Consider the following 27,512-nt stretch of genomic DNA (forward strand, 5'->3'; position numbering starts at 1 on the left):
AGACTTACACAGAGCTCCTCTTCAGGTGTTTCCCAGAACCTGAAGAAGAACTCTGTGTAAGCTGGAAAACTTGTCTCTATCACCAACAGAAGTTGGTCCAGTAAAAGATATTACCTCACCCATCTTGTCTCTCTAAAGCAAGCTTATCAGTTCAGGGATTTTCTGTATACTTTATCTATTCTAAACAGATCCACAATAGTTAGTTTAGTTAGTTTTTGCTTCTCTTATTTACAAAAATGTATTCACAATAGTTAGTAGTTTCAGCAATTACTTGTCTCGGCTTGTTCAGCAGTTACTTGTTCAGACACGTCTTATCTTAAGTTGGGCCTGCTCACATCAGCTAAGCCAGCCCTACAGGAACCTACCGTGTTCAGTTTCGAGACTCATCAGAAAGCAAACTCTGCAGCTCTAGGATTTTTTGGACAGTGGCAGGGTCATTGATTACTCTTAATGACCTGAGTATTTGTAACAAGACAAACTGTAGAAAAATAAGATGCAGTGTGATGTACATGATAAAGTGCTGGTTTTTATCTGATTGCTTTAAAACTATTAGCAGATAATAGATCAAGTAAATAATCGGCAAATGACGGCTAGTTTTGTCAGTACTTTGTGACCTGAACCACCACTAACTCCATCTCTTTTCTAATTTCAGCAACTGGACCTTCATTCTTGTCCAAAGCCAATTGTGTTCATCATTCATTCCTTCCTTTCAGCTAAGATTACAAGACTTGGTTTGGTGGCATAAATTACATCGGTTTCCTAAAAGAAAAATGAAACTGTCATGCTAATCTGAAGTACAATCAATAGAAGACACCTGTAGCTGCTAGCAATGTACAAAAGATTGGAGTTCAATGCAAGGACTTCAGCTCTGGTGATTCTCCAAGGCCCAGCCTTCATTTTGATCAACTACAAAGGAGGCACACACCGAAAAAAACCAACAGATTTTAGACTCAGAACAGTCGTTTCCGTCACTGTCAGTTGCAGGAGACAATAACATAGCTCATTGTAAACAATGGCAAAAATGGAATTTTACAATGTTAGGAATTTAAAACCACATACTGTACAGTGGAAATGAGTATAGTACTGTATGTGTAAGCATTTCAAAATCATAAATCGTGCCTATTTCTAAGTATTGGTTTATATAGAGTAAGTAAGGGCTAAGCAGATGCAAGACTGGGCCCTTATCAGTCGGGATTCAGAATAAGGCTTGATATTTGTTTCTCTTTTTTGATACTACGTGAAGTGGTGGCTTTACGAAGATTAAAAAAAAAATCAGTAAAATATTACTTTAATCCCAGTTGATGTGCTATTTAAATATCTTGCTGTTCCATAAGAAGGAGTCATGAGAGGCAGCTGCTTTAATGCCCCGGCAGGTATGTTTTGTGTGTGCATGTACTCCAGTAGGGTACTCTAAAGCAGGAGTTCTCAATCTTTTTCTGTCTGAGGCTGCCCCCTTCCCCCCTACAACATGCTGTAACAACTCCCCAGCCCACCTGTGCCCCCAAAACTGTTTTTCTCATATGCACTAGATTAAAAGCCAGGGCCAGCATTAGAGGGTAGCAAGCAGGGCAATTGCCTGGTGCCCCACGCCACAAGGGGTCCCATGAAGCTAAGTTGCTCGGGTTCACTTTTTTGCCCTGGGCTCCACTGAGTCTGACACCAGCCCTGCTCTCTGGTTTATTTTGGCGTACCCCCAGTTGAGAACCTCTGCTCTAAAGCAACCAAGAGCTCCTTAGTGAACAGCCCAGCACCCAGTTCAGAGCATCCGGGGCATTTTCTAATGGTCCTTGTGTAATGAACATATGTGCACATTCCTGTAAGGGGCACCAAAGCAGCAGTAATCATAGGACTTTTGTTGTATAGCCGGGTAACCACAAGAGAGCGCAAAGGGGCCTGTTCAAGTGTCCTTAACTTATGAGCAAACAGGGTAAACTTTTTAAAAGAACTAACCTAAGTCCCACTGAAGGTCAGGGGCACCCAGTCACTCTTCAAAATCGGACTGAAGAGCTTTGGAAATTTTACCCACAAGGCAAGTTATGGTGCCTCACTTAACATTGTGACCTAGTAGTATGCCCTGCTGCTAAATCAGTTAAATGGAAATAGATTTCATTAAGAAACATGTGTAGCTCTGTAATAATTAGTTTAAAAATGCATTTGAGATACAGAAAGTGGCCTGAGAATTTAGTAGGAGTGGAATGAAAAACTGTTGATCACGTAGAATTTATACCACATTTAAGCTGCAAACAGAATTAACTCTTTGAAATAGATATTCGTAATGTGTTGAGGCTAAAGCCACATTTTGAAAGCCAGGCTTTTAGAAACAAGCAGAAGTCATGAATGTGATTGCTTGCAGAAGTTCAGCTGTAGCATTGCAATGATTTGTATTGCTTTTTAAACTTTACCAGTAAGCTACGTTTTAATTTAGATGTCACTCAATTGGCAAAGAAAACAAATCACATTAATATAATAAATAATAAAACAGTGATTCCATTTTAATTGTTTTCAGTTGAGGTCTTGAGCCCAGTAAATAAGTCAGATCTGTTTCCACATACATAAAGGCTTGATTTATGGTGGTTTCCATACATGTGTTAATTAGTAATAGAAAAATACTCATTTTAAATTTTTAAAGAGCTGCTGGGCTGAATTCACAAACACTGCACTGTACTTGCAAAACGTTATACCCGAGAAAGAGGTAATTTTGGAACAGTACATAAATGTAGTTATCTTCAAAGTAATTTGCCTATCTAGTAACTTTCATTTCTACCTTAATGGCACTTAATTCCACTTACAATAGGGAATTAAAACTTATTTTATTCCCCCCCCACCAAAAAAACCAAAAGTTAAATAATTTGCTATTATTTTCCATTCATGCAGTTATCTCTGGTAGATCTTTGATTTCTTCTGGTTTAGGTATGCATGATTTTAGACTGCATAGACTTTCAGGGGGGCAAGTATAGGGTTGGGCCTTTGATCATAGAATCATATTTCAGTAAAAGCCTATGCAAAATGTATCAAAAAGTAAATGCCAAGGTTTGTGAATTTAACACAGGAGGCATCTCCCCTGAAACCTTCTAGCTCACGCAATGCAAAGTGTTTTTTGTCCAAGTACAAAATGTTTATGTATTTGGACCCCTGTTCCTATAGAAATTTGAGAGATTCAAGCAGCAGCTTGTGTACTATGGATAAGAGTCAATACATATGTAAATTATACTGCACTATGTCTTTATTTCTTTAACACTTAAAGTCACTGGAATGTTATATAAACATGTATGTTCATTGTAAATAATCAGAATTCATATTAGTATCAATAATTAAATTACACAGTATGTAATCTGAGGTGCTCAGTACTATATGAAGTATAAGTGAATAACTAAATAGTTTGCAAAGAAAGTTCATATTCTATATTTATAGACAAATTAAAAATTATGGTAATTACAAGTGTTATATCTTCATCATTTACAGATTTTGGAGTGATTCATATTTGGATGGGGTTGACAAAATATGGGCCTACTCTACATTTATAGGAGTATAGTTTATATTTTAGAGGGAAAATATATTTAATAAAAGTCATTTATTTGATTTTTGTGAGGTGAGCTTAATTTGTACAATAGGCTATTGAGAATTCAGTATTTACACCATTTCTGGTCTCAGGGAACATTACACTTAATTCATAAAATGTAAGTAGGTGGAAAAACACTTCTTCGCTGGCTTAAAAGTGCATTATAGTTATAGTGAGGACAATGTTCTTTAGACATGATTTTAAATGGGAGAGAAAATACACCATTATTAATGGTGTCAGCAGTGCGTTTGGTGGCCTGTGAAGTGAGCTGAGGGTCTCAGTCCAGTTCCTAGTGGACAAATAACCACATCCTAATATGCATCTCTGCTGGCAGTCTCTCTGATCACCAAGGACGGAAAGGAAAAGGCAACTCTACTACCTGGGGGTCACTGAAGGCATGTATGCAGCTGAGTGGGGAAACCTGCCGTGTCTATGAGGTATCTTTCCAGCACCTTTTCCAAGCACTAAATTCACTTTGTTTTCCCCAACACAGTTCCTGAAGCGTGTCTGCCTGGTGGTAGCAGTAGTGTAGTGAAGTGAGAGTAGACAAATCACTGCCTTTGAACACTTCATTTTTCATCAAAAACGTGGCTGGGGAAAGAAGATTTGGTTTCCTCTCACTATTCAAATTCATAAATAATGCCTTAAATAAAAAAAACCAATGTATCTTGTCTATAAAGCCTGCTCATTTAACTAACTAGATTGTGGTTTCAGAGAGAAAGTGTTCAGTCTAGTTTAGAACAGGCTTCCCATAAAGAGAAGGAGGGGACTTTTATTAAAATATTATTTGTGAATAATTAACTTTAACTCTAAATAGAACATTCTTGAAATTGTAAAACCTGTATAGAAATATCACTAATATTAGCAAGAATAGAACATCTATACAGAAGATGTTATCAGAAAAGTACTACCATCTACATTGTATATCACAGAAAATAAAACTGATCTGATCTGTTAGGGAAACATACTGATTCTTTTATGAGACCTTCTGCTCCTTGGAAAACGCAGTATGTACACGAAGGAAGAATGTCAAGATCATGCAAATATCTAATAGTTCTCTCCTTGCAATCCCACAGAAAGAAATAAAAGTCAATTTTACTGTAGGAGGATGAATTGGCAGGAGCTGCTCACTTCAAAAGGTCTTTTGAATGTAGATGAATGCTTTGTACATAAAAGTAACTAGTATTTTTTTTAAGTGGCCGCTGTTAAATCATGAAAAGCATTTTTATGGATTGCCAAGTAAACCACTGCCACACAACATTAGTCAACAAATGAAACTACTGGTTGCTCTCTCCACATGAAAGCAAATATTCCTATTTCTTGGAGGACATGGAGTTATGTTTGTTTTCACGACTTGTCATTTTTCTGGGCCTAGTTGCCTGATTTGGACGACAGGATCAGGCCCCTTGTACTATACTTTAAAATGATATCCATTCTGATGGCATTTCAATGGCTCAATCTTGCTCCCTTTTTATCTTAAATCTTTTATCTGCAAAATCTTAAGATAACGAAATTGAACCGTGCAGCATGTTAGATACTTATAAAATAACAAGGATTACACCATTTCCTCAAAGTGGACGAGTTTTTCCACGTCAAAACTGAAAAGCCATAACTGTATTTTAGTCCAGTTACAAATCCTGTGTTTATGTACAATAAATATAGGTAAGGTAACTGAAAAACGACTGCCAGACCAGAACTGAATAGTTCCTGCCTCTGAGGCAATTTTTGCACAGGGTTAAAACATATTTAAGTGGGAAAACTGTGTTCCAGGTACTCAAGCATTGTAGGAAGTAAACTCTTCCCTCTGTGTACTCTCACCATTGCTCCCCCCCCATGCAGCATGAAGAGAGAGAGTGGGAAGGAACTGCACATTGGTAGAATAAGACTTGTACCACATCCTGACTTGCACAAGTAGGGAAGGAAGCAACGAAAGTTATAAACACACTGCTTCAAGGTAGGCACAAGACTAGTCACATATGACCCACTCCTCCCACTGACTTAAATGGGACAGGATCAGCTCTGTTTAGAAAAAGGATGATCTAGCAGTCTTAGCTTCCAAATTCAAAAACTGGGGATATCATAATTTGTTCCACAGAGTCATTTTGAGGCCATATTAATGCAAGTTTATAAAGTATGGAAGGCACTACTCTATATAAATGCATAATGTTGTTACAGCCTGAGTTGGTGGAGCTAAATGGGACGAGTATACACTCTGGCACACCTCCCCCCCCATTTCAGACTGCTTGGATACCGTGGTGGTTATTAGCACAGTGTGTCTCTAACCAATGAGTTTCACTTGCTGAGAGTTATAAGTGAGTAGCCAGTTCCAGTACTGACTACGGACACACCACATGCAGAGAGAAGAGTGACTATTACACCTAATTTATACAAGCCCTCCTGCAACTAAGTACTGCATTCGTTTCATGCAGTATAAGGTTAGGAATCAGTTTCATTAATAAGGTTGTGCTTGCTCATTGTAGCAAGCCTCAGCCATTTTACAAAGTGTAGAAATTTGGCCCCACTACCTGCAGGTTAACTCCTGCATAATTAATCCAATTTTCTAATTTGCTATGTACAAAATGAGTTTACATTTTCAGCTATAAACAGTATCAGCAAGAAAACGTCTAGTATTAAGTAGCAAATGCAGCTTCCAAAAGCTACATTATAAAATTAAGGTTTGTTCAAGAGTAAGTGCAGTGTTAGTTTTCAAATTCAGATTGCTAATTTAAATTTAAACATAATGAAACTTCCAGATGCAAAATCTTTATACATTCATCAAACATTAAAAAAACATGCACATCTGCATTCAAGGGTTCTTTAGCGTATAAAGAAATAACTAACTTGATAGATCACAGTAGCACAAAGTACTTATACTCTTAAAATTGGACTGTTAATTTAAGCAAGTCTCATTAAAGTATACCTAGAAACTTTATTTCTGTTTTATAGTCGACATCGTAACAGGGTAAAAACAGAAAAGTAAAATGTGAATAGGGTAGTAGAATAAATAAGCCATATGGTCACAAATATAACTCAGCAGTTCTGTACATGCATTTTTTAATTTAAATGAACAGACACAGTGATACATTTTAAGACTTTAGCATTCCCAGTTCAGAATAAGAATCACTAAAACCTTTCAGGCCACTAACCCAAATGTTATGTTTATAGTTTTATTTCATTATAACCCTACGAGTGTAAGTGAAGACCTACCTTCTTATGGGAGGTTAACATCCTGTTCCCATCAAGATTTTTGCTAAAAAACTTATTGGGTATTTGAGGAGAGAATGTCAGGTTAAATTTGGCCTACGATTTAGTTTCAGCTCATAGAATAGAAATTTTATGAAAGTTGGAAACAGTAGAAATATTTCCATGTAATGTTTAAAAGAAAAAAATGAAAAATGTTTAAACAGCGTTTGAAACTCAACATTGTAGCGTTGTGTTAACACATCAGAACCTGACAGTGAAATTAACCCGAAGATGTAACAAAGGTGAAATTGACTAGTTTATTTCTGTTGTCTACACTGAAAAGTAGTATTACCATTTTTACTGTAAAAAGAACAGGACTTGTGGGACCTCAGAAACTAACCAATTTATTTGAGCATAAGCTTTCATGAGCTACAGCTCACTTCATCGGATGTAGCTCACGAAAGCTTATGCTCAAATAAATTGGTTAGTCTCTAAGGTGCCACAAGTCCTCCTTTTCTTTTTGCGGATACAGACTAACACGGCTGAAACCCATTATTACTGCGTACATCATGGTAGCACCTAAAGACCCATGATAGCAGGCACTGTACAAACAACCCCCCCCACTCCCTTCTTCAGCTCAGAGTTTGCCATCTACTTTAAATGATTTAGGCCTGGGTTTTCAAAAGGAGCCTACGGGAATTAAACACCTCACTGCCAATTGGATACCAACTCCTTAGATCTTGTCTACACAGAGAAATTGTGCTGCTTTTCTACCAGTATAGTTAAGGCAGTACAAAGACCCTACAGTGGGTACACTCTATATGGTATGGATGTACCTAGACCAGTGTAGCTTTTTGCTGGAAAGCCTGCTCTACAGGTTTTGTACCAATACAACTATTCCCATTAGGGGAGTGATCTGAATTCCAAAATAGTTACAAGTGCCACATCCCCTACTGTGGATTCAGTTTTATCAGTGTAAAGATACCTAGGACTGATAGCACCCATTCCCCTTCCCTACACGAATAACTATACTGGTGTAAGGAACTTTTAATTTAAAGGTGTTTGTAACATAGGTCAGGATTTTCTTTTCTTTTATTTGTAAATCAGACAGTGCCACTTTAAAGCAGCCCTGGTCAGTCTCCTCCATTTTCAGATAAAATGGTTCTTGTTCTATTTAGGAAGCCACTGCTCTCAATTTCACAGCTCTCTTTAGATCAATGGTACTTTAGGACTCGTTTTTTTACAGTGTGAAAATGCATCTCATCAAAGGGATTCTAGGAATAGGTTTAAAATATCAAATTGTTACAAGAGAACCATATGAAATGAGAACTGATACTGGAAACCCATGAGATTAAAAGACATAATCCAGATTAAGGGTGCTTGTACTAAGATTTTACAAGCCATTTTACTAAAGGTTCCTTTTTTTTATTATTGCTTTGCAGGGCAAATTCTATGGAAAGCTGTGTCTGCTTTCAAAAAAAAATAAAAATAAAAATCAAAACCATAAAAAAACTGCTGTAAATGGCATGTTTGGTTTTGGGTTCATTCAAAACCAACATCCTTTATGTTTTACCTTAAGAGTGGAGAGGTTACTGTGCCTTCAACCCTAACCATAATTATATTAATCTGTAGAACAATAAGGAATTATAGCTAGTTAAATTATAAAATGTGAAAGGAGTTTTATTGCATTGTAAACCTTTCCAGTTAACTTATATGAAGAACAAAAAAGTAGTCATATATGGAACAATTGTCTTTTCTTAAAGACTGTGAAAAAAGAAGAAATAAAATAGTCTTGTTACTACAATCAAATTTGGATTTTTTTATTACATCTAAAATAAAATCTGTACAACACATATAAAACTGTTTCTGAAAATCTAAGTCATAGTCCTTTAGATAATTAAATAGGCATATAGTATAAAATGCAATGTTCATTACAGATTTTTTTTTAATAAAAACTCAATATAAAATATCTAAAGGCCACAATACAGTATTGGATTTGGGAATTAAGTCTATGAACCAAGTTTTAAGTTCTTTTTTTTTTGTTCCCATTACCTGGCTTTATACTTTTGTTGTAATGCACTGTGCTTTCTCTATGAAGTTGGAGAAGAGGGTGTAAACTCCATTCATATGTAATGATTCATCATCATTACTTGTTAGCCTTTTCCAAAACCCATTCAATCACCTATACAAATAAAGGAGAAATCAGATTTTCAAAGTTGGTTTAATTTCAAGAACAAAAACCAAACTTCTGCAATATTAGAGACTGAGCAAGAATAACCAAAAAGTTTACTGTGACAGAAGTTTTAATAGGCAATGTTTTCACCAAAAAGAAGTCAATGTGTTCAGTATATGAAACAGATACAGTCATTAACATACAACTGTTTGAATTTTTCACTCCTAAATAATTTCTTGCATTTAAAAAGGTCACTTTTTTAGGCTCAAAAGTTGACATACTATACTCCAATCTCTCCATGCACTGGTAACAAAGTACACCCTCAATTCTAAATATCCAGTGTTATCCTTTTGAATAATTTCCTGCTTTATAAACTGAAGAACAAATGTTTTGTTTCATTGCTGGACCTGCATCTGTAGCGGTTGCTATTCCTCAAACTGGGTGGCTGAGCATAAGTCCATACTGGTCTATTAGAGAGATTCTGGCCCACTAAAAGGCCCTGTAAATTGTTGTTGCAGAGCAGGAAAGACAGCATGGTCTAGCAGACAGAAAATCCTGAATTCTAATGCCTGGTTCCATCATTGACTTACAATGAGATCTATTTCCCAGTCTGGGAAAATGGAGAGAATACCTCCCCTTTTCCTCACAGATGAGTTTAGGAGCATTAGCGTGTAGACTACTGCTAGAAGTCAGAGCTGGTATGGAGGTGCAGGGGTACTATGCATGAGTATCCCTGGCTTACCACCTATCCTTTACAATCTGTGTGCTTGGGGGTGGATTTATCCTAGAGGACGATCGGGTGGGGCAAACACTGCGCTCGTAGAATAATCATGGAGAAACTCCATGGTGAGATCTTGCAGTTTTCCACTCAGTTAGCCCCTCCTTCAGCACGGGTTTTGCTATGGGAATGAACCAACCAAATCCTTACATTTTATTTTACAGTATAGAGAGCAAAAATGGCAAAATTCCACAGTGCTGATCATCATTACAAAGTTTATTTAATGAGGTATCCAGGATATGACTCAATGCACTGATAAATTTCTGGATAGGAGTATTTTTTCTCCAAGTACTTTCCCCATCTTAAAATTCACATGAATCTTCCTAAAAAGAACGAGGACTACTTGTGGCACCTTAAAGACTAACAAATTCCTGACACCCAAATGAGCACAGTCACCATTCTCTCAGATTTCTATTTATAATTATTCCCAGAGCTTGGATTTACCATTTCTATAATTCTTCCTTTAGAACAACTGTATTTCCTTTTATAACATAATGGGCCCCCTAATAATCCATTAGTGCAGAGAGTCCTCTGAGAAACAGAAGCTCATGTACACATTTTTCTCACTAATGTGAAAGAGAGTTTTGAGTCTTTTCCCTTATTTCAAATTTCTCTCTTTGACAGTGGCCACCCTTATTAAAACAATTTTCATAGCAAGTCAACATCTTCAACTGGAATTTTGCACTGAGGGAACTAACCTCAAAAGAACTCTCACAATACAAACTAGAGAACATAGAGAACACAACAGATGGTCTCCTCTGTTCACCCATTAAAGCCATGTACCAACCCACATTCCAAGACGCAACGGCAGTAGATTTCCCACAGCAGCGTTTGAGGAACACATTTCCAGAACATACAGGAATAGGGTTACCTGTTTAGCATTACTGTTTGCTGTTTTCTTCATTTCATCAAACAGTCCCCTGGAAGTTTTCAGATCCTAAACAGAGAACACATCATTTGATAGAATTGCTGCCAGACAGACTTGAACATACATATACCTCCGCTGGAGCTGATGCTAACATTAAAGTTACCTGTAGGGACTTTCCCTGATTGAGGATCTCCTAGGGCTCCCTAATTGGAAAACTTGATTACGTATTTCTTTTCTGAGACTACCCTCTCTCCTAATCCATTAACAATGGGTTGTGCCTCACTCTGCAGTTACCAAAGGCCATCTAAATTTGTCACTCAAGTTTTGGGATTTAGCCTGTCCCCTGAACGCTTTCAAAGCTACAGAGATGCTCTATATGCTGTTCAAAATTCTTATAGGCCCTGACTGAACATTTAACTATAACGAGGCACTTTTACTGCACTCTTGTAACAAAGGGCAGAGCTCCAAAATAAATGTGACCAGAGGAGGTGAAATTGTGAGAGAGATCAGTCCCGGAAAGGAAAACCACCACCTTTTCTATTTTGGAGTCTGACCCCTCCCAGATGGCATGTAGCAAGCAGGTAGGAATGTAGTAGAAAGGGGAAAAGAGAACTACACTTGTATATTTCCTACACCCTTTAAGGGGAGAATATGGCCTCACCCCCAGTGGCAAACACACAATGCCACAGCACTCTTGTGGCTCTACTGCAGATGTGGGGAAGAATTCAGCGGACCCAAGCACATTTGAGCAGACCCAAGCACGTTTCACAAGTGAAACATAACTCTCTGCATTCAAATGGGCTTTTTAAGGGGTAAGGCAATCAGATTTACAATTACATAGGTCCAGCAGCTACTCCTCCCTTCAGTGTCCTGTGTGGGAAGGAGAGGACCCTATACCCCATCCATCACCTCTCCACAGTCTACAGCCCGCCACCTCTCCATAGTCTATAGTCCAACAGTCCATAGTCCAACAGTCATCCAGGCTGTTGGTTAAGGATAGAATTTGCCCCTTACTACTCTGTTCCCTAAACCTCTAGGGTAACATTTTCAAAAGTGCCTATGTAATCTAGGAGCCTAAACCACACTAACTTTGAAAGTCACTTAGGCACTTTTGAAAATTTTACCCCAATTACTTCTGAAAACTGAGGGTAACTGAAAACAGAAGGCTGCCTGGTGAAAAGTGTTGGATTGCCGTGGAGTTCTACAGAAAGTTCACAGGCACTTTGCTGAGCAATGCCATGGAATCTACAGTTCCAGCTACTCGCACAAATTCTCTTCCTTTTCAGCCAATAGCTTTGGAACGGTTGAGAAAGGAAGGACATTACAGCAAGAAGTGAAGATTACAGACTCAGCATGAAGTTTATTGACATCTCCCTCTTCACCTTGTAATCAATGGGCTTTGTCCAGAACAATGAATGTGCTCTTCATTGTCACAAGTGAAACATAATGGTCTCCTAAAGCTTTGTATAAGTAAGGGCAAGTTTTTGAAACCTCTGCAATCAGTGTTTAGATTAGATTCTAAAAAGGGAAAGAAAAATACATAAAGTGCTAGAGACAGACTGATTATTACTGCAAGTCAAGTCAAGAGAGGGCTTCTGATGATAAAACAGCATCTTTACTTGTCTCCAGACTGATGATCGGCCCTGTTATCCATTGAGGGAACCCAAATATAAAGTGCAAAATAACTGCAGCACAATATAAGGCATTGATAAGACTACTTTTGAAGGTAAGGGCATGTTCAACAGGTATAAATAGCAGTGCATTTACACATCAGATTGATGTAAATTGGTAGGGTAATCTGCATCCATTAAATGCCCAAACAGGTGTGCAAAGCATGTGCAATGTATACATAGAGGTGACAGAAGGGGTCCTACATCATCTTCTTGGTTGTTTTTCTTGCTCTATCTCATTGTTCTGTCTCCTCAAGATATGTTACTCCTACACAACATTAACTCAGTACAAGTTACTCTACTTTACCACAGGCACCCAATTACACACTGGGAAAATGGGCCTAATTTACATCACTGAAATTTCCATATCTTAGAACAGGTCAATATTTGGCCCAGTTCACTTGTCTTGTTGGAGAGGGCAGATGAATTACGAAGAGCAAGCCTTGCTAACCTTTCTTGTGTAGAATAGAAACAACAGATGGTCATGGGTGATTGTGATTTACAACCAGTGGCTGTGATTTACAACAGTAGCTCCAGCTCTGTTGATTTACACTTGTTGACAGCTAACATTTTATTTTCTCAACACCGTCACTAGGAAATAGGGATACTGTGAAGTCTGGACCTCAGAGAATCAGATTTACCAGTTACATGCAGGGTGATCGGATTCTTGTTCAGTTTTATAATTTTGCTTGCCCTGCATCTTGGAAGCACAAAACATGCATTCATGTGTCCAACAGCAGACAAACTTAGCTCTGGATCCTCCATCACATGGTCGTGTAGAGCAATTTCCCTTTTACAAGTTTTCAGCAAACAGGATGCAAATAGAGCTAAAAATATATTTTTCAAAAAGTATAATATTTGGAGCTGTCGATCTCAATCATCATATCCCTTTAAACGTGTTAATCCTGGATATAGTTTTGGTGGAGTAACTATGTACAATTGTGGGAGCAAGAGGGGGAAAAAAAAAAGTACCTTTAAATAGAACTTGGATATCTCAAACAAACGCTGGCTGCATGATGCAAAGCATTTGTGGTTCTCTGCAATGCCGTGTTTCTTAAGTGTTTTAGCAACCACTTCTGTCAGCATCTTGGAGACAACACAGGCACACTTAGGAATTAGGATCAATTATCACCATGACAAGCTTTCCAATAGCCCACTTTTAAAGAATAAACCCATACATAACTTCTTGCCCTTCTGCCCCAAAGATTAATTTTAGGGAGGCAGCTTGGTGACTTGAACTGAGTATGGGACGGGGAGACTGGAAATCTTCAGTTCTAGCCTTGACTCTGCCACTAGTTCATTTTGCAGCTTAGGGCAAAGTTATTTAACAGTTTCCATTTCCTTCATCTGGAAAATGAAGAGAATACCTACTTCACCTGAGTGCTGAGGATAAATTAACATTTACATAGTGCTTTGAAGACGGAACACTATGTATAGCTGCTAGGCATTATTTAAAATAAAGTGATATATATTGTATTTTCCTGCTTCACATATCCATGAGGGTAATGGAAAATCCTCATTTTCATATTTTTCACAGATTCATAGGGTTTAAGGCCAGAAGGGACTATTAAATCTTCTAGTCTCACCCCCTGTACATCACAGGCCATTAAGTTTCACACAGTTACCCCTGTGTGGAGCCCAACAACTTGTGTTTCAGAAAGGCATCCAGTCTTGACAACAAGATATGAAGAATCCACCACTTCCCATTAGTTTGTTCCAATAACTGACCACCCTCACTGTTGAACATCTGTGTCTTATTTCTAATTTGAATCGGACTGGCTTCAGTTTCCATCCACTGGTTCTTGCCTTTCTCTGCCAGATTAAAAAGCCCTTTAGTAGCCAATATTTTCTCTCCATGACAATACTTACGTGTTGTAATCAGGTCTTTCAGTCTGCTTTTTGACAAGCTAGACATATTGACCTCTTTAAGTTTCTCAATGTATGTCATTTTCTCCAGCTCTCAAATAATTTTCTTGGCTCTTTTTGGCCTCTTCCCCACTTTTTCAACACGTTTCTTAAAACGGGGACACCAGACCTGTACACAGTATTCTAGTATCTATCTCACCAATCCCAAGATAAAATCACCTTCCTACTCCTATTTGCTACTCCCCTGTTCATACATCCAAGGACAGCATTAGCTCTTTTGACACATCACCACACTGGGAGTTCAGGTTTCAGAGTAGTAGCCGTGTTAGTCTGTATCGGCAAAAAGAACAGGAGTACTTGTGGCACCTTAAGAGACTAACATTTATTTGAGCATAAGCCTGTCCACTATGACACTCAGATCCTTTTTGGAGTCACTGATGTATAGGATATGGTCCCCTATTCCATAGGCCTGCATTCCTTGTTTGTAGATGCAGAACTTTGCATTTGGTTGTATTAAAACACATTTTGATTGAATGGGCCCAGTTTACTAAGCAAATTTTAACAGCATTGATTTTATATATAGTTTCAAGTCATTAATGCAAAAGCTGAGTAATGTTGAGACTTAGACTAATCCCTGTGAAACCCACTGGAGACAGACACCCCCATTTGATGAGGATTCCCCACTGATGACTACTGTGAGCTCCTTCAGTTAGCTTGTTCTTAATGCATTTAATGTGGGCTCTATTCATATTGTATAGTGTTCATTTTTAAATTATAATGTTGGGTGGTAGTAAGTGAAACACCTTACAGAAGTCCAAGTATATTACACTGTTATTACCTTTATCAACTAACCTTGCAATTTCATCAAAGAATGAAATCTGGTTTGTCCATTAAGACCTATTTTCCGTAAAACCATGCTGACTGGCCTTAATAATAACCCCATCCTTTATTTTTTATGTATTGAATTCCATACCAGGTTTTCCATTTACTTGCCTTGGATTGACTTCAAGGTAACCAGCCTATAGTTATCCAGGTCATCCATTGCTGATTTTGAATACTGGTACATTAGCACTCTTTCAGCACCTCAGTACTTTGCCTGCCCAGCTTCCCTTCTGGCAAACAGATTTGAGGGAGGCAAGGAGGCTGAGCGCCCCAGCTCTCTTCCTGCCCCACATCCTTGGCAGCCTAGTTATCTCTCTGGCAACTAAGAGGTAGGGGAAGCGATGGAAAAATGGGGTGCTCACCCTTCAGCAGTCAGCTGGGAAGGCTTGTCAATTTCATTTTCTGCAGGCAGAAAGCCAAAAGGCTACATTTTGGTTCTTCCAAGATGGAATTTTCCTGGAAATCCCTTTCTATGAAAAATTCCATGTTTTTAACTTTTCATTGCCATTTGGGATGAAAAAAATTTTTTTTTCCAGAGTAAAATTTTTTCACAGGAACAGCTTTCCATTTCCAGATGGCTCTAGATACAAGCACATCATCCTGCTTCTTTCCAAATACAGAAGAGAAATATTTACTGAATACTTCTTCCTTTTCTCCATCTTTAACAGTAACACCATCTCCTTCTAGTAACTGGCCTATATCATTGCTAGGATTTTTGTTCCTGATATTCCCCATCCCAAAATCTTGTTATTGTTCTTAACTCTGCCAACCATGGACCCTTCCCCGATATCTGTCTTCCCTTATCAAGTTTCTATATTTCATAACTTCTAATTTATATTCATTTCTATTTCCCCTTTTTCACATCTGTTATCTATTGCTGTTTGTTTCTTGGGCACTCTACTGTGTGTACTAAGTTCTTTTCTGACAGTCCTGCAAGCCTTACTTATGCAAAACTTCTCTTGATTTCTACAAATTTCCCTTGAGCAGAACTAAATAATAAAGATTTGGGGACTGGTCCCATGTTTTGAAAGAGGCTAAAAATGGGGAATCTTATCTTTTGGGAAGGGGCAGGTATCAGGGGGGCGGGGGGAGACAAATATAAATATATAGATATATTTACCCGTATATGTTTCTGAGATCTTGATTCCTTAACTGGCTTTGAAGTTTCTGACTCTTGCACACATCTCTGACTTGCTGGGCCAGCCTCTGCAGTTACTTTGTTGGTCTGACCACTAGGCTGCTTAACAGACGCAGATTTTAGAGACAATGATCTGCCTGGCTGTTGTCTTATGACACGTATTGAATGGTGACCCACACTACTTCCGCTTGCCTGAGACAGGAGAGAATCTGTGCTTTCAGTTTTTATTAGTCTGGAGGAAAAAAATTTAAAAAATCAGATAAGTGTTTATCGTCTTGCTGGTTTTGTCTCAACTATAAATGGCTACTATAACTGCTTAAAATATTGAAGATATGCAGTACATTCAAACAAATGGAGGCTGAAAATGGTGAGCAGTGACAAACTATTAACAAAATTTCTTTCCCCTACTAAGTGAGGAAGACTCTCTTCCCTTACCTACTAATGATTTGTTCTCCAACAGTTAAACCAGAACAGAGTGAAGGAGTCTTTTGTATAGCAGATGCTACAGAAAAAACAGAGTTTGGAACAAATCACAGAGGAGGACAGAGGGACAGAGGAGACGCATGCAAATTAAAGGTGGACACAAAAACTGCAGGAATTTCTTCCCTCTGCCCCCATCCCAATTGAAAAAACATCCTTGTTTGACACATTCTCCCATGTGGAGCCTCTCCCTGTTAAGCCAGTAAAAATGAAGACGAATAGGCCTGCCAAGTCACCAAGTCCAGTGTTTTATTCTTCTCATGAATCTAGACCAAGACAGGGTCAAGAAGAGAATGCTTGAAACTCCTAAGGTAAGGGCTCAATCCAGTGAAATGGAGAACAACCACAATTCCACTTCTTACTATTTATACAGAACACCAGAATCTGGCAGCATCTTTGCTGAGGAAGTATATTAAAATCCCCACTGGACACAATCCCTGCTTGAAGAGCAGGTGTGCAACAACAAGAGTGTAACTAACAATTGGAAGGACAGGATGGGAAGAATTACAGTAATAAGATCACACAATTGTTCAGCTGCGGCATATGCACTCGCTGATGATTTTACATTGATGCAAATGATATAAAAATGCTTCTTGTGGGGCATTCTAAAAAACTGGGTTTTTAAAGGATTTGAATGAGGAGAGGGTCAGGGCTGGGTGAACTGGAACTTCAGTGGGTCTTCTCTACTTAAACTGTGAACTCTATTGGCCGTGGTCTGTATTATTCCAGGTTTGTACAGTCACCAGCACAATGTGCTGAGGACTCTCAGTGCTATTTCAAAACAAATAATTTCAGTGGCTACTAAGCGCATTTTGGCACCTCTCAAGAGGCACTCAGCACCTTGCAGGATGCAGCCCTCAATTTCTTAAATTAAAATGCCTTAGGTTTATGGTTTTAATGCATCTAATATAGTCAATGGGAGGTCACACTTGAGAAATAGCAAATTGATAGAAGAGGGATTAAACATTTAAATAGATAGATGCTTTAAAAGAAATCTTAATTTTTTAAATTTTACTTAGTGCATTACCTCTTGTTGGAATGAAAGCAATCAAAGTCTTTTGATCTGCGTTTTAGCCTTGATGCTTCTGTTCTGAGTTCACTTTGTAAAGATTCCCCATCTGGGACACTTCCAGGCTCTGACAAAACTGCAGGAGATGGAAGAGGGCTCAAGACACATGGTACAGGACAGCACTCTTTAGTACACGTAGTCTGCGTTTCATAGCGAATTAGACGAGTCTGAAGTTCAGCAAATTTCACATCTCTCTCTAAAGCTTTTCTGTTATCTAGACAGTATCTAAAATTGAAATAGGAAAAAAAAACAAACAAACACAAAACCAGTGACCATTGTAACAGAGCTGGGGAATTTTTTCCCATTAGAAAAACTGAATAATCATGCTTAAGTTTTACTATGGAAATGTCTGCAGTGCCTCTTTACTTGAACTGCTAGGTTGCCCTTGACAACTGCGTTGAATGACCTAACAAACTAGCTTACATGAGAGACACTCTCATGGATTCTGCTACATTCAAGTCAACAAGATGAAGTTGGGTTACATATTTAATAGGGGCCAAATCCCACTATCCTTACTCGGTTCTCTCTAAGGTAAAATTTCCGTTCAAGTCAACAGAAAGTTTACTTGAATTATTGAATGCAGGATTTGGCATTATGGAAGTCTTGTTTCTCCCTTTAGCACATACTGGGATGTTGACAATAGAGCGTGTTTCTCTTATAAATATAATCAGGCTCTTGTTAAATATTTAAAGTTATCAATCCCTTTGCTTTATATTTTATTGAAAGCTTCCTGCCATGTGACAGACATTTGCATTCTAGTAATGCATTAAGCTACGTGACTTTCAGATACAAGAAGGATTGTATTAGAATCTATATAGTATAGATCTCATAGAGAAACCATCTTCACCCACATCAGGTACTCTTTTTCAGAGTGCAAGGATTAAGATTAGGGGCAAGAAAAATCATGTTCAAGCAAAATTGGCAACACAACCTGAGCAGTATACTTCAGTTCCTTTCCTCGAACCCTTTTTACTCACCTCCTCCAAAACTACAGTATTTTAAGTGAGCTTTCAGGAGTTTTATGAAAGTCTATTTCTATCTACTCTATCTCAGGAATTTCTAGGGAGCCCATCACTCTGTTAACCAGTTCCATGTTATTCTTTCTCCTCCTCTCACCCACACCTCAAGTGCTCTTCTTGAAGACATCCATAAAGTGCCAATACGAGTGATAAAATTATACCACATAAATCTATAGTGCTAAATCACTGAAATTTGTCATCAGATTAGGATGCAAAACTGATGGTTTATTGTTCAGCCCTTTCCTGTATTTTAGGATGTTTATTCTTCTTAAGAGATGTATAAAGTCACATGTGTAAAAAACAAACAAACAAACAAACAAAAAAATGGGGTTTTGTGCTGAGATGCAGGGCTGTGTGTGTTTGGAGTCATTGTGTGTGCAGTTTGTTTTGTTGTGTGGGTGGTTGTGTTGACTTGTGTGTGAAATTTTTGCATGCAAATAATCTGTAGAGGAAGGGTGATGTGTTCTCATAGCTAATTCAACCAAATTGCCAAGAACACTTGGCATGGCACAGATCCTTACTGTAGCTGTACACCACACAGGTGTAATCTGTAAAGTCAACATGGCTGAGAATTTAAAATTGGACAGTAACAGACTGTGATGATTCAACCTGGTAATGTTCTGAACAAGAAGAGCTTTCAACCATGCTTGCAGCTGTTTCTGTCATTTCATACTGATTCAACAGACATGCTAAACTTCAGAGTGACACACACACTGACATTCCTGGATTATTATATAGATACATACAGCAATCTTTACCACAAATTTCATTTACATTAAAAATATTGTTATAAACATATCTCATGACTATTCAGCTGAAAATATCTATGATTTGATCTGAAGTAAAACCATATTTTAATTTAGACATTTAACTATGCAAATGAAGCATCTCCCTCAGAAGCTACAGGCCTGAATATAGATGCAGTAAAGTTAAAGCAGTACAACTTGTGTGTGTATAGACAATGCCAAAGTCACATTCTTCATGATCATCAAGGAGACAGGAGTATAGCACTTGATACCAGTCCAGAAAGTGAGGGTAAAGAAAACAGAAGAGGTTGTGGGTTTCTGGTTTTTTTGGGGTGGGGTGTGGAGGGAACAAAAAACATGTTATGTTCAGGACTAAAACCATTTAGTAAATGTCCGAAACATATTTGTAAATCTACTTCTCTATAAATAGTATCCAGGTTGCATAAAGTGGGTCCCACCTTAACTTGGGTTTTATGCTAGATGACAGTGTTGAGAAAACAATCACATCAAGCAGTGCAAGGAAACTTACTCAAGCCCATGATAATGGCACCCAGCTGCTTTTTCAAAAGACAGACCTCCCAGCTTCAGTGGAGTAAGCTCTGGTGTCAGAAGAAAAGCATTTTCACTAAAAGAAAAGAGTATGTATTTTAAATTAGATCTATACGTTAGTATCTAAATTGCCATTTGGTTTAGTGAGCACTTTGATTGAAGCCCAATACGAAGCTGTGTATTGCGATCTCACTGTAACTGACCTGTGCGTAAGAGTCACTAAATTAAAAAGCTATTTCAAAAGTTAGTACTGAAAGCACAGGCAACTACAAATTAAAACCTTCTTCTGGGCAGACTAGATGCTACACTGTACATACAAAAGCTTACAAATGGAAAAGAATTACGTTAGGAATTCATGTACATTTATATCTACCTTCTAATGCAGTACAAACTATGGACAGGCAACCTACTGCTACCAATGCACAACCTTCAAGTATGAAACTCATCTGCTGGTATGCAAATATCAATTGAAAATACAGGAAACTATTATAATGACTTGTGAGATACTTCCTCATTAAGAATATGCAATGTGAAAACATTTCACATTAGTATATTGCAAAATGTTGATATTTGCCATTTTTGCCTCAGACTAAATAGCTTCAGCATTTCTGAAAAAATATGTTTGACCACGCAAAACCAATACAAATATATTTTAATATGTTGTCATTTTGTAGCTTTGACCAATCACCACCATATTAAGGTGCTGAAATTAACTTAAACGGTAAAAACTAGTCAGAGTCATGTTGCAGCTCATCATAACTGATGCAGAATCCATGATAGTGTACTATATCAACTGAACTGTGAGCCCCAAACTCATGGTGCAGCTCTGCAGCAAGGCTTATGTGCAACGGTGTGATAATTTTGGAACTGTTAAATACTACGCACTCTGCAATTGAGAGGCACCTTCTTTGAATGTCTTCTGAAGGATGACACTATTGCTGGTTGAATTATATTTCTCTGTACTTGTCAACCAAAGGACAAACTCGTGTACCAACTGGAGCACAAAAGTAGCTGACCTCTGTATACTACAATCACCGGGCTTTGGATAATATTCTGAGGATTTCACTGTGGCTATTTCTGACCGAAGGACTGAAGTGGCATTATACAAAACCACATGTTCATCAGGCTCAGTCACCAGAGCAACATCCACAAATCATATGGATGACTTAAATTCCTTCTTCAGATTACCCCTGTCAGAGGACCCACATAAGCCATCTCCTGAGTGAATATCCAAAGCTATGAAAGAAAGAAGTGGACTAGCAAGAAGTACTTAAGACAAAATCCACAAGCCAATCCTTGCCTCTGCAATGAAGAGGGATGAATGTTACAGTTCTTACCAATCATGTCATCAACAACATGAAAAACCCATTTGATTCTGAATCACATCCAGAGGGGCTTATCAACGTATCTACGGGACTGCATGTAACATCAGATGTACAAGAGTCTCTACTGAAAATAGTAGATGTTGGTGAAGAACAAGCAGAGTGATTTCTGAGCAACGCAAATGATTCTGATGGGACATGTAACTTCTTCAGCCCAGTCAAGAAAACTGGAATCAAAACATTTGCTGACATGGCCAAAAATATAAATTTAGCAAGGGAGGGACAATCACAGCTATCAGTCCAGAAACTGTTTTCCACAGAGCCCTATCCTTAGCAAGATTCAGAGATGATGTTTCAATGGCAACTGTTCTTAGTCTCCCACAGGACCTGTGCTTAAGTCCCTCTTCCATGCCAAAGGAACAATGAGAAGAACAAATGAAGCTGAATTAGGGCATCAGCTGGAAGCTCAAGCTGAAAGAATCCATGAGCTAAAAAGGCACAACAAAGAAACCACAGTGTACATCAGAGATGCCACGACTGACATACCTGGAACATTTCCGAAGGCAGCACAAAAAGTTATTGATTGTTCTGGAGACCAGATACAAAACCTTTTAGGTTGTGTGAGCAGCTGAAAAGACAGCTGCTAGAAGTCCTTATCAAGAGGTCAGACACCTGGTGGGCGAAGGCAGAAGGTAAGAATGAGGTGGAATGCAAACCAGAGACATGGTTCCCTCTCTTTCTCCCTAGCACAGCTGAATATGGTTAGCATTGAGAGAAGTGACCGTGTTACAGTGAGTTCTTTGCCCTGTGGCTCCCATTTAGGAGATAGTCTTCTGTCTGTGAGACTTGGCATTTACTCCCCATACACCCCCAAGGATTTCCCCCAAACCAGAGAAGAAATGGGGTTGTGAGGACAGTAAAAGAGCATAAACTTGGGGTGGGCAGGATAATGGATAGGGGAAAGGGAGCTTATACTGGAGGGAATAGATGTGATACTTAAAATATGGGTCCCTCTAATATTTACTCCACTCTACTCTGGTGTGTTTAAACCCCTCTCCTCTAGTATGCAAGACTATAGTGGGATAGCCCTGCTATTACCAGCAGGAGAGTGAGTTTGTGTGTGTGGTTTTTGGAAAAAAAAAAAAAGGGGGGGGGGGTGAGAAAACCTGGATTTGTGCTGGAAATGGCCCAACTTGATTATCATACACGTTGTAAGGAGAGTGATCACTTTAGATAAGCTATTACCAGCAGGAGAGTGGGGTGGGAGGAGGTATTGTTTCATGGTCTCTGTGTATATAATGTCTTCTGCAGTTTCCACAGTATGCATCCGATGAAGTGAGTTGTAGCTCACGAAAGCTTATGCTCAAATAAATTGGCTAGTCTCTAAGGTGCCACAAGTACTCTTTTTCTTTTAGTGGGATAGCCCATCTCTCAAAACATTAAAATTAAATCATTGCAAGCTGAGGCAGACTGGAAGAAAGTCTGATAACATTAATCAATGTGAAATTTTAAATCACTTTCCAAGAAGCACTGTCTAGCTTTTTATGTATCTGTTTTGCACAGCAGAACACATATTTAGTTCATGGTACATCAAACTATCAAACCTATGAACATTCTAGTATCTGATACTTGTGTACATGAGAACATAATTAGATACCCAATTCGTGTATGTTTACTATAGTACAATCGTTTTCTATGCAGTCAGTTATAATGCTATATGACAAACATTTGTAATATGTTTCAGTGAATTAGTATTCCAAGTAGAGCATGCTACTATAATAACAGAGGTCATTATCAAATAAACAGGAATGTAGATTAATGCTAAGATTCCAAGTTTATATCCAAGACAGCTTAGTAATTCATTTTTTTAGAAGAAAAATAGTTCAGAGAATATTTTAGCCAATAGCTAACCTCTACATAAACTGTTTGACAACTTAATATAACAACACTGCATGGAAATTTTAGATTGTAAGATCTTTAAGGCACAACCCATTTGTTCCTATGTATCTGTACACTGTTCAGCACAATGATCCCATTCCTAATTGGATCCTCTGAGTGCTATGGTAAAATAAATATTAAAACAACAGTGAGGGGTTTAAACATTGTAGAAATATTGGTAAGCCTACACCTGATTCTGTATATATAATCAGGATACAGATCACCAAGTCATCACAGTGAAGAGAGCTTTTAGACGACATGAAACCTCCACGCGCCTTGTGAGATTCATTACTTTTAATCTTAAGAGCTGCTTTACGGGCAACACAATTTTCTTTAACTATTTATAGTTTTATTCACACAATATAGAGGGATGTAGTTATAAAATTCAATGGACTGAACAAATGTTTATTCCTCTTAAGAGAGGTACATAAATCTACATTAATATGAGCGTTTCAGTAGATGTTTAGATCTAAACTATTTGTATATTCTAACAGCAAGTGACTAGAATCACAATGCCCCCGGTATCACAGAGCCAACTCTGTGCATTAAGAGTACTCTCCTGTAATATGCTAAGATAGCAAAGATAATTAGGAGGGGAAGACCATCAGGGAACAAGGGGAAGAGGTATACCGGAGAGGTGACTGGGAGAAACAAAGCAGGCTAGTGAACAGGAAGAGAGTAGGATGCAGCCATGGACCAGTAGAAGACCAGATGTAGAGGCAAAATTTCTGTATGACATTACTTTTGTATGCTGCTATTACGGTGCTGTTCTGTGCATGTACCCTTCATCTCTATGCTGTTCCATATCTTCTAGAGGGGAACAGTGCTACACTTTACATTCAAAAGTAGGGAGTTTAAAATAAAAAGTATGATAGAATGATTCAAGTTTATAGGAAAACATCTCTGTTAAATTTTAATGAAGTAGCTTGTGGTTTTTACTGGTTATTGGAAACCTATCAGTTTTTAAAAGAGCAAGCAAAACCTAAAAGAACAGGAATCCTATTTATTTTTAAAGGGAGTTTCAAAGTGCTCTTTTATGCTAATGTAGTTAAAATAAATACTCTGTTTACCACAGAGGACCTCTGCTGCTTCTTTGTGTTTGTGTTTCATGAGAGTTTAATCAGCAACAGCTCCATGGGGTACTGTCTCTATATACTAGTAGCATGGACTGCTGGAGCTCCTGTGCCATGATAATGTTTAGTGAGGACTAGTGATGCACCAACACAGTTAAGGCTGCTACTCCCTCCTCCCCCCTTTTTTTAATTAACAAAAGCAAACCAATTAAATTGTATTTTAATAGCAGTGGGGGAAATGTGCAGGCTGAAGAGTGCCAAACATAAATAAAAAGTATGCTCCTGCTGTCCTTATGGGGGCATGACTCCCATTGAATTCAATGGAGGTTGAGAGTGCTCTTGTTCAGGACAATTATGATTCATATAAAAAAGGCAAAGAGTTATATGCTGCCTAACGGAAATGTAAAATATGCGCATCATTCCTGTTCTTGCATTCTTATTCTTCTTCAATACATACAGCAAGATTAACCCAAATTTAAACTGGAAAAGAATAGAGCAATTGTTTACATTTAAAAGCAAATATGGGAAGTCTTTGGGCCAATTTTGAAAATTTGGCAACTTCAGCCAGGTACCTAAATGAGAGCTGAGCTTCTTTCTCGGCGGCAGTTCGGCAGCGACGCTTCTTCCCGCTGCCACGTCTCAATGGCGGGGTGTCTGGCGCCCGCCACAGTCTTCTGGGAATAGGAATATGCTATTCCCACAGATAGGTTGGGGGCCACTGGGCTAGTGATTTTTTTGAAAGCTGCGTTTATATGTTAATTTATCACCTCTACTGCAAACGCACTATAGAAATCAGTAATGTTTCAGAATGATCATAGTTTGTCTGTAATAAGAAACAGACAGCTATGACAAAGATTCATCCCCGCAGTATCTTAAAAGATAAGAAAGTTATGCACTGGAAAGAAAAGGCTGCCCTGGCCATACTGTAGTTCTCTCACCTACTTTCATATGTGGGGAACCTACACTTTTTTAAAACGGGAAAGGTAATTAGCCATTATACATAAATAATTTTTTCCTGATATTCTCCTTTGTCAGTGTAAACGCTCCTATAAGTTTCTCTTCTTTTCAGTATCTCCCATGCCTCTATGAACTCGCTATCACTTCTTCATGGTTACTTTCAATCTGAGCAAAGTTCTTCCAGTAATTAGGTGATTAGAGTTGAATAAAATATTTCAAATGGGGTCTTAAATTTTTAACTTATGTCCAAATGTCTGACTATTTTTACCTCTCATCTCAACATATACACTTCATAGCAGTTGGGTTATCTCCACGGATTGTATTCAGTATCACCCAAGTATTTTCCTGAGCTTTAAGTTTTTATGTTCTCAACTTGAGAGTTCTATTTAGTTTATAGATGGCCTTCCACTAAACTACATAAGTTACTTATCCCAGAGGCAAGAAGTTGCTTCCTCCCCAATCTGTGACATTTTACTGAAGATCCTATTAAGTACTTAGTAATACCAACTTCATCTCTCATTGAGTTTCATTGTCTTGTCTCTCAGTAGCCCCTACAGTCTTTCCAGCATGTTTGTACAGAAGCATATGTTGTTTATCATTACTTTCCTTCTTATTAAACTTTCAAGGTTTGGGGGTTTTTTTAAGCTTGTAAATAGAAATTCTTTCAGTATTAAATTATGCCCTGAACTTCATCATCTAGCCACACAGCAGGAATAAAATATCCAACAAGGACACACAACCTGTGTATACACATTAAGTTTTCACTGCAAACTGGCATCAGAATTCTATATTCATATCCTGAAGGACATCCCAGTGCAATAATCAAGCAGGCATCTTGAGATGAAGCAAAGCTTAAAAGATGGGAACTACTTTGCAATTTTCTGAGCCATACACAACTATAAATCCACCTTCGAGCCAGTTCATCTGCGTGGCACAGAGTCCCAAAGCCAGAGGGCATCTGAGGAGGAAAAGGTTTCCTCAGTTGGAAAGTCAGCAAGCCCTATACACACACAAAATACATATAGGTGGGAAAAAAAGCCTTTCATGATTGATGCTGTGTATACTGCAATGCAATTCAATAAGAAACACACAAAATTTTTTAATTTAAATCTAGATGGGAGAAGATTTTGTTTATACATAAATAAAAATAAATAAATAAATAAATAAAAGGATTAATAAGTAAATTCCAGTTACATTCGTTTTTTTGAGGTCTATTATTTGCACACCCATGGTTTCCCACACCGATCCACTCCATACCTCCCATCTGTCTCATTTTCTTCTAATACAGGAAAGAATGTAAATATTGGAGAAGTTCATGGAGGCAGTGGGGCCCTGTGGACAGGGCACAGGACAGGAAGACAGGAAATATGGGTTCTATTCTTGGCTCATCCACTAACTTTGCTCTCTGTGACCGTGAGCAACTCACAACCTCTCCTTAAATCAGTTCATCATCTGAGATGACACTTACCTACTTTGCATGCACTCAGACCTATGGATGAGCAGCATTTTGTAAGTACTAGCTATCACAGGAGGACTGGGTACACTTCAAACCATTCCTGCCACTTGCATTTCAAGTTGCAGTGGGGGAGGTTTAGGCTGGATATTAGGAAAAACTTTTTCACTAGGAGGGTGGTGAAACACTGGAATGCATTGCCTAGGGAGGTGGTGGAATCTCCTTCCTTAGAAGTTTTTAAGGTCAGGCTTGACAAAACCCTGGCTGGGATGATTTAATTGGGGATTGGTCCTGCTTTTGAGCAGGGGGTTGGACTAGATGACCTCCTGAGGTCCCTTCCAACCCTGATATTCTATGATTCTATGATTTCCTGCATAAGGTTTTGCTGCACTGTGCTCCAAGAGAGAGAAAAGTTTAGTGATTAGAGCTAGAACTGGTCAGTAATTTTCCAATTAACTGTTCTTTTGTTGGAAAAATACCAATTTGTCAAAACCAAAAGAGTTTACAGAAAGGGTCAGTTGTGATGGTTGTCACGACTCAAAAAGTTTTGCCATTTTCAAAATGAAAAGTTTTGTTTGTTGTTCCATTATCTCCATTTTACAGATGAGGAATTGATGACACAATAGAGGAGAAAGAAAAGGAGGGGGGAAAGGGGGAAACAAGAGAAAAAGACGACACGAGAAAACTAAAGAGCAAGAAAAATCTAAGCTAAAATGTTAAATATGTACTTATTAACCTATTAGTTTTGTTTCTGTTTTTTTAAAGCTAGAATGTGCTGCATGGTGGAGA

The 27,512-nt window shown here is 38.2% G+C and overlaps 2 protein-coding genes across 6 annotated transcripts in view; one reads left to right on the top strand and one right to left on the bottom strand.

Moving 5' to 3' along the window:
• Positions 1-3,579, top strand: part of SNTB1 (syntrophin beta 1) — a 176,891-nt gene extending 173,312 nt beyond the window's left edge. Inside the window, exon 7 of the mRNA XM_048841573.2 lies at positions 653-3,579. Coding sequence (XP_048697530.1) covers positions 653-745 — 93 coding nt within the window. The 3' untranslated portion in view covers positions 746-3,579. The remainder of the gene's footprint in view (positions 1-652) is intronic.
• A 4,962-nt stretch (positions 3,580-8,541) lies between these two features.
• Positions 8,542-27,512, bottom strand: part of MTBP (MDM2 binding protein) — a 62,044-nt gene continuing 43,073 nt past the window's right edge. For 2 of the 5 annotated variants that reach the window (XM_048841567.2, XM_048841572.2), the window contains exons 17-22: positions 19,961-20,056; positions 17,625-17,891; positions 16,100-16,349; positions 13,204-13,317; positions 10,565-10,630; positions 8,542-8,924 (exon numbers count right to left, since the gene is read on the bottom strand). In XM_048841567.2, the coding sequence (XP_048697524.2) occupies positions 8,889-8,924; positions 10,565-10,630; positions 13,204-13,317; positions 16,100-16,349; positions 17,625-17,891; positions 19,961-20,056 (829 nt within the window). In that variant the 3' untranslated portion in view covers positions 8,542-8,888. The other 3 variants (XM_048841571.2, XM_048841569.2, XM_048841568.2) reach the window with 3 other exon arrangements.

Source organism: Caretta caretta, chromosome 2 (genome assembly GCF_965140235.1).
Source record: "Caretta caretta isolate rCarCar2 chromosome 2, rCarCar1.hap1, whole genome shotgun sequence".
Lineage (NCBI taxonomy): Eukaryota > Metazoa > Chordata > Testudines > Cheloniidae > Caretta > Caretta caretta.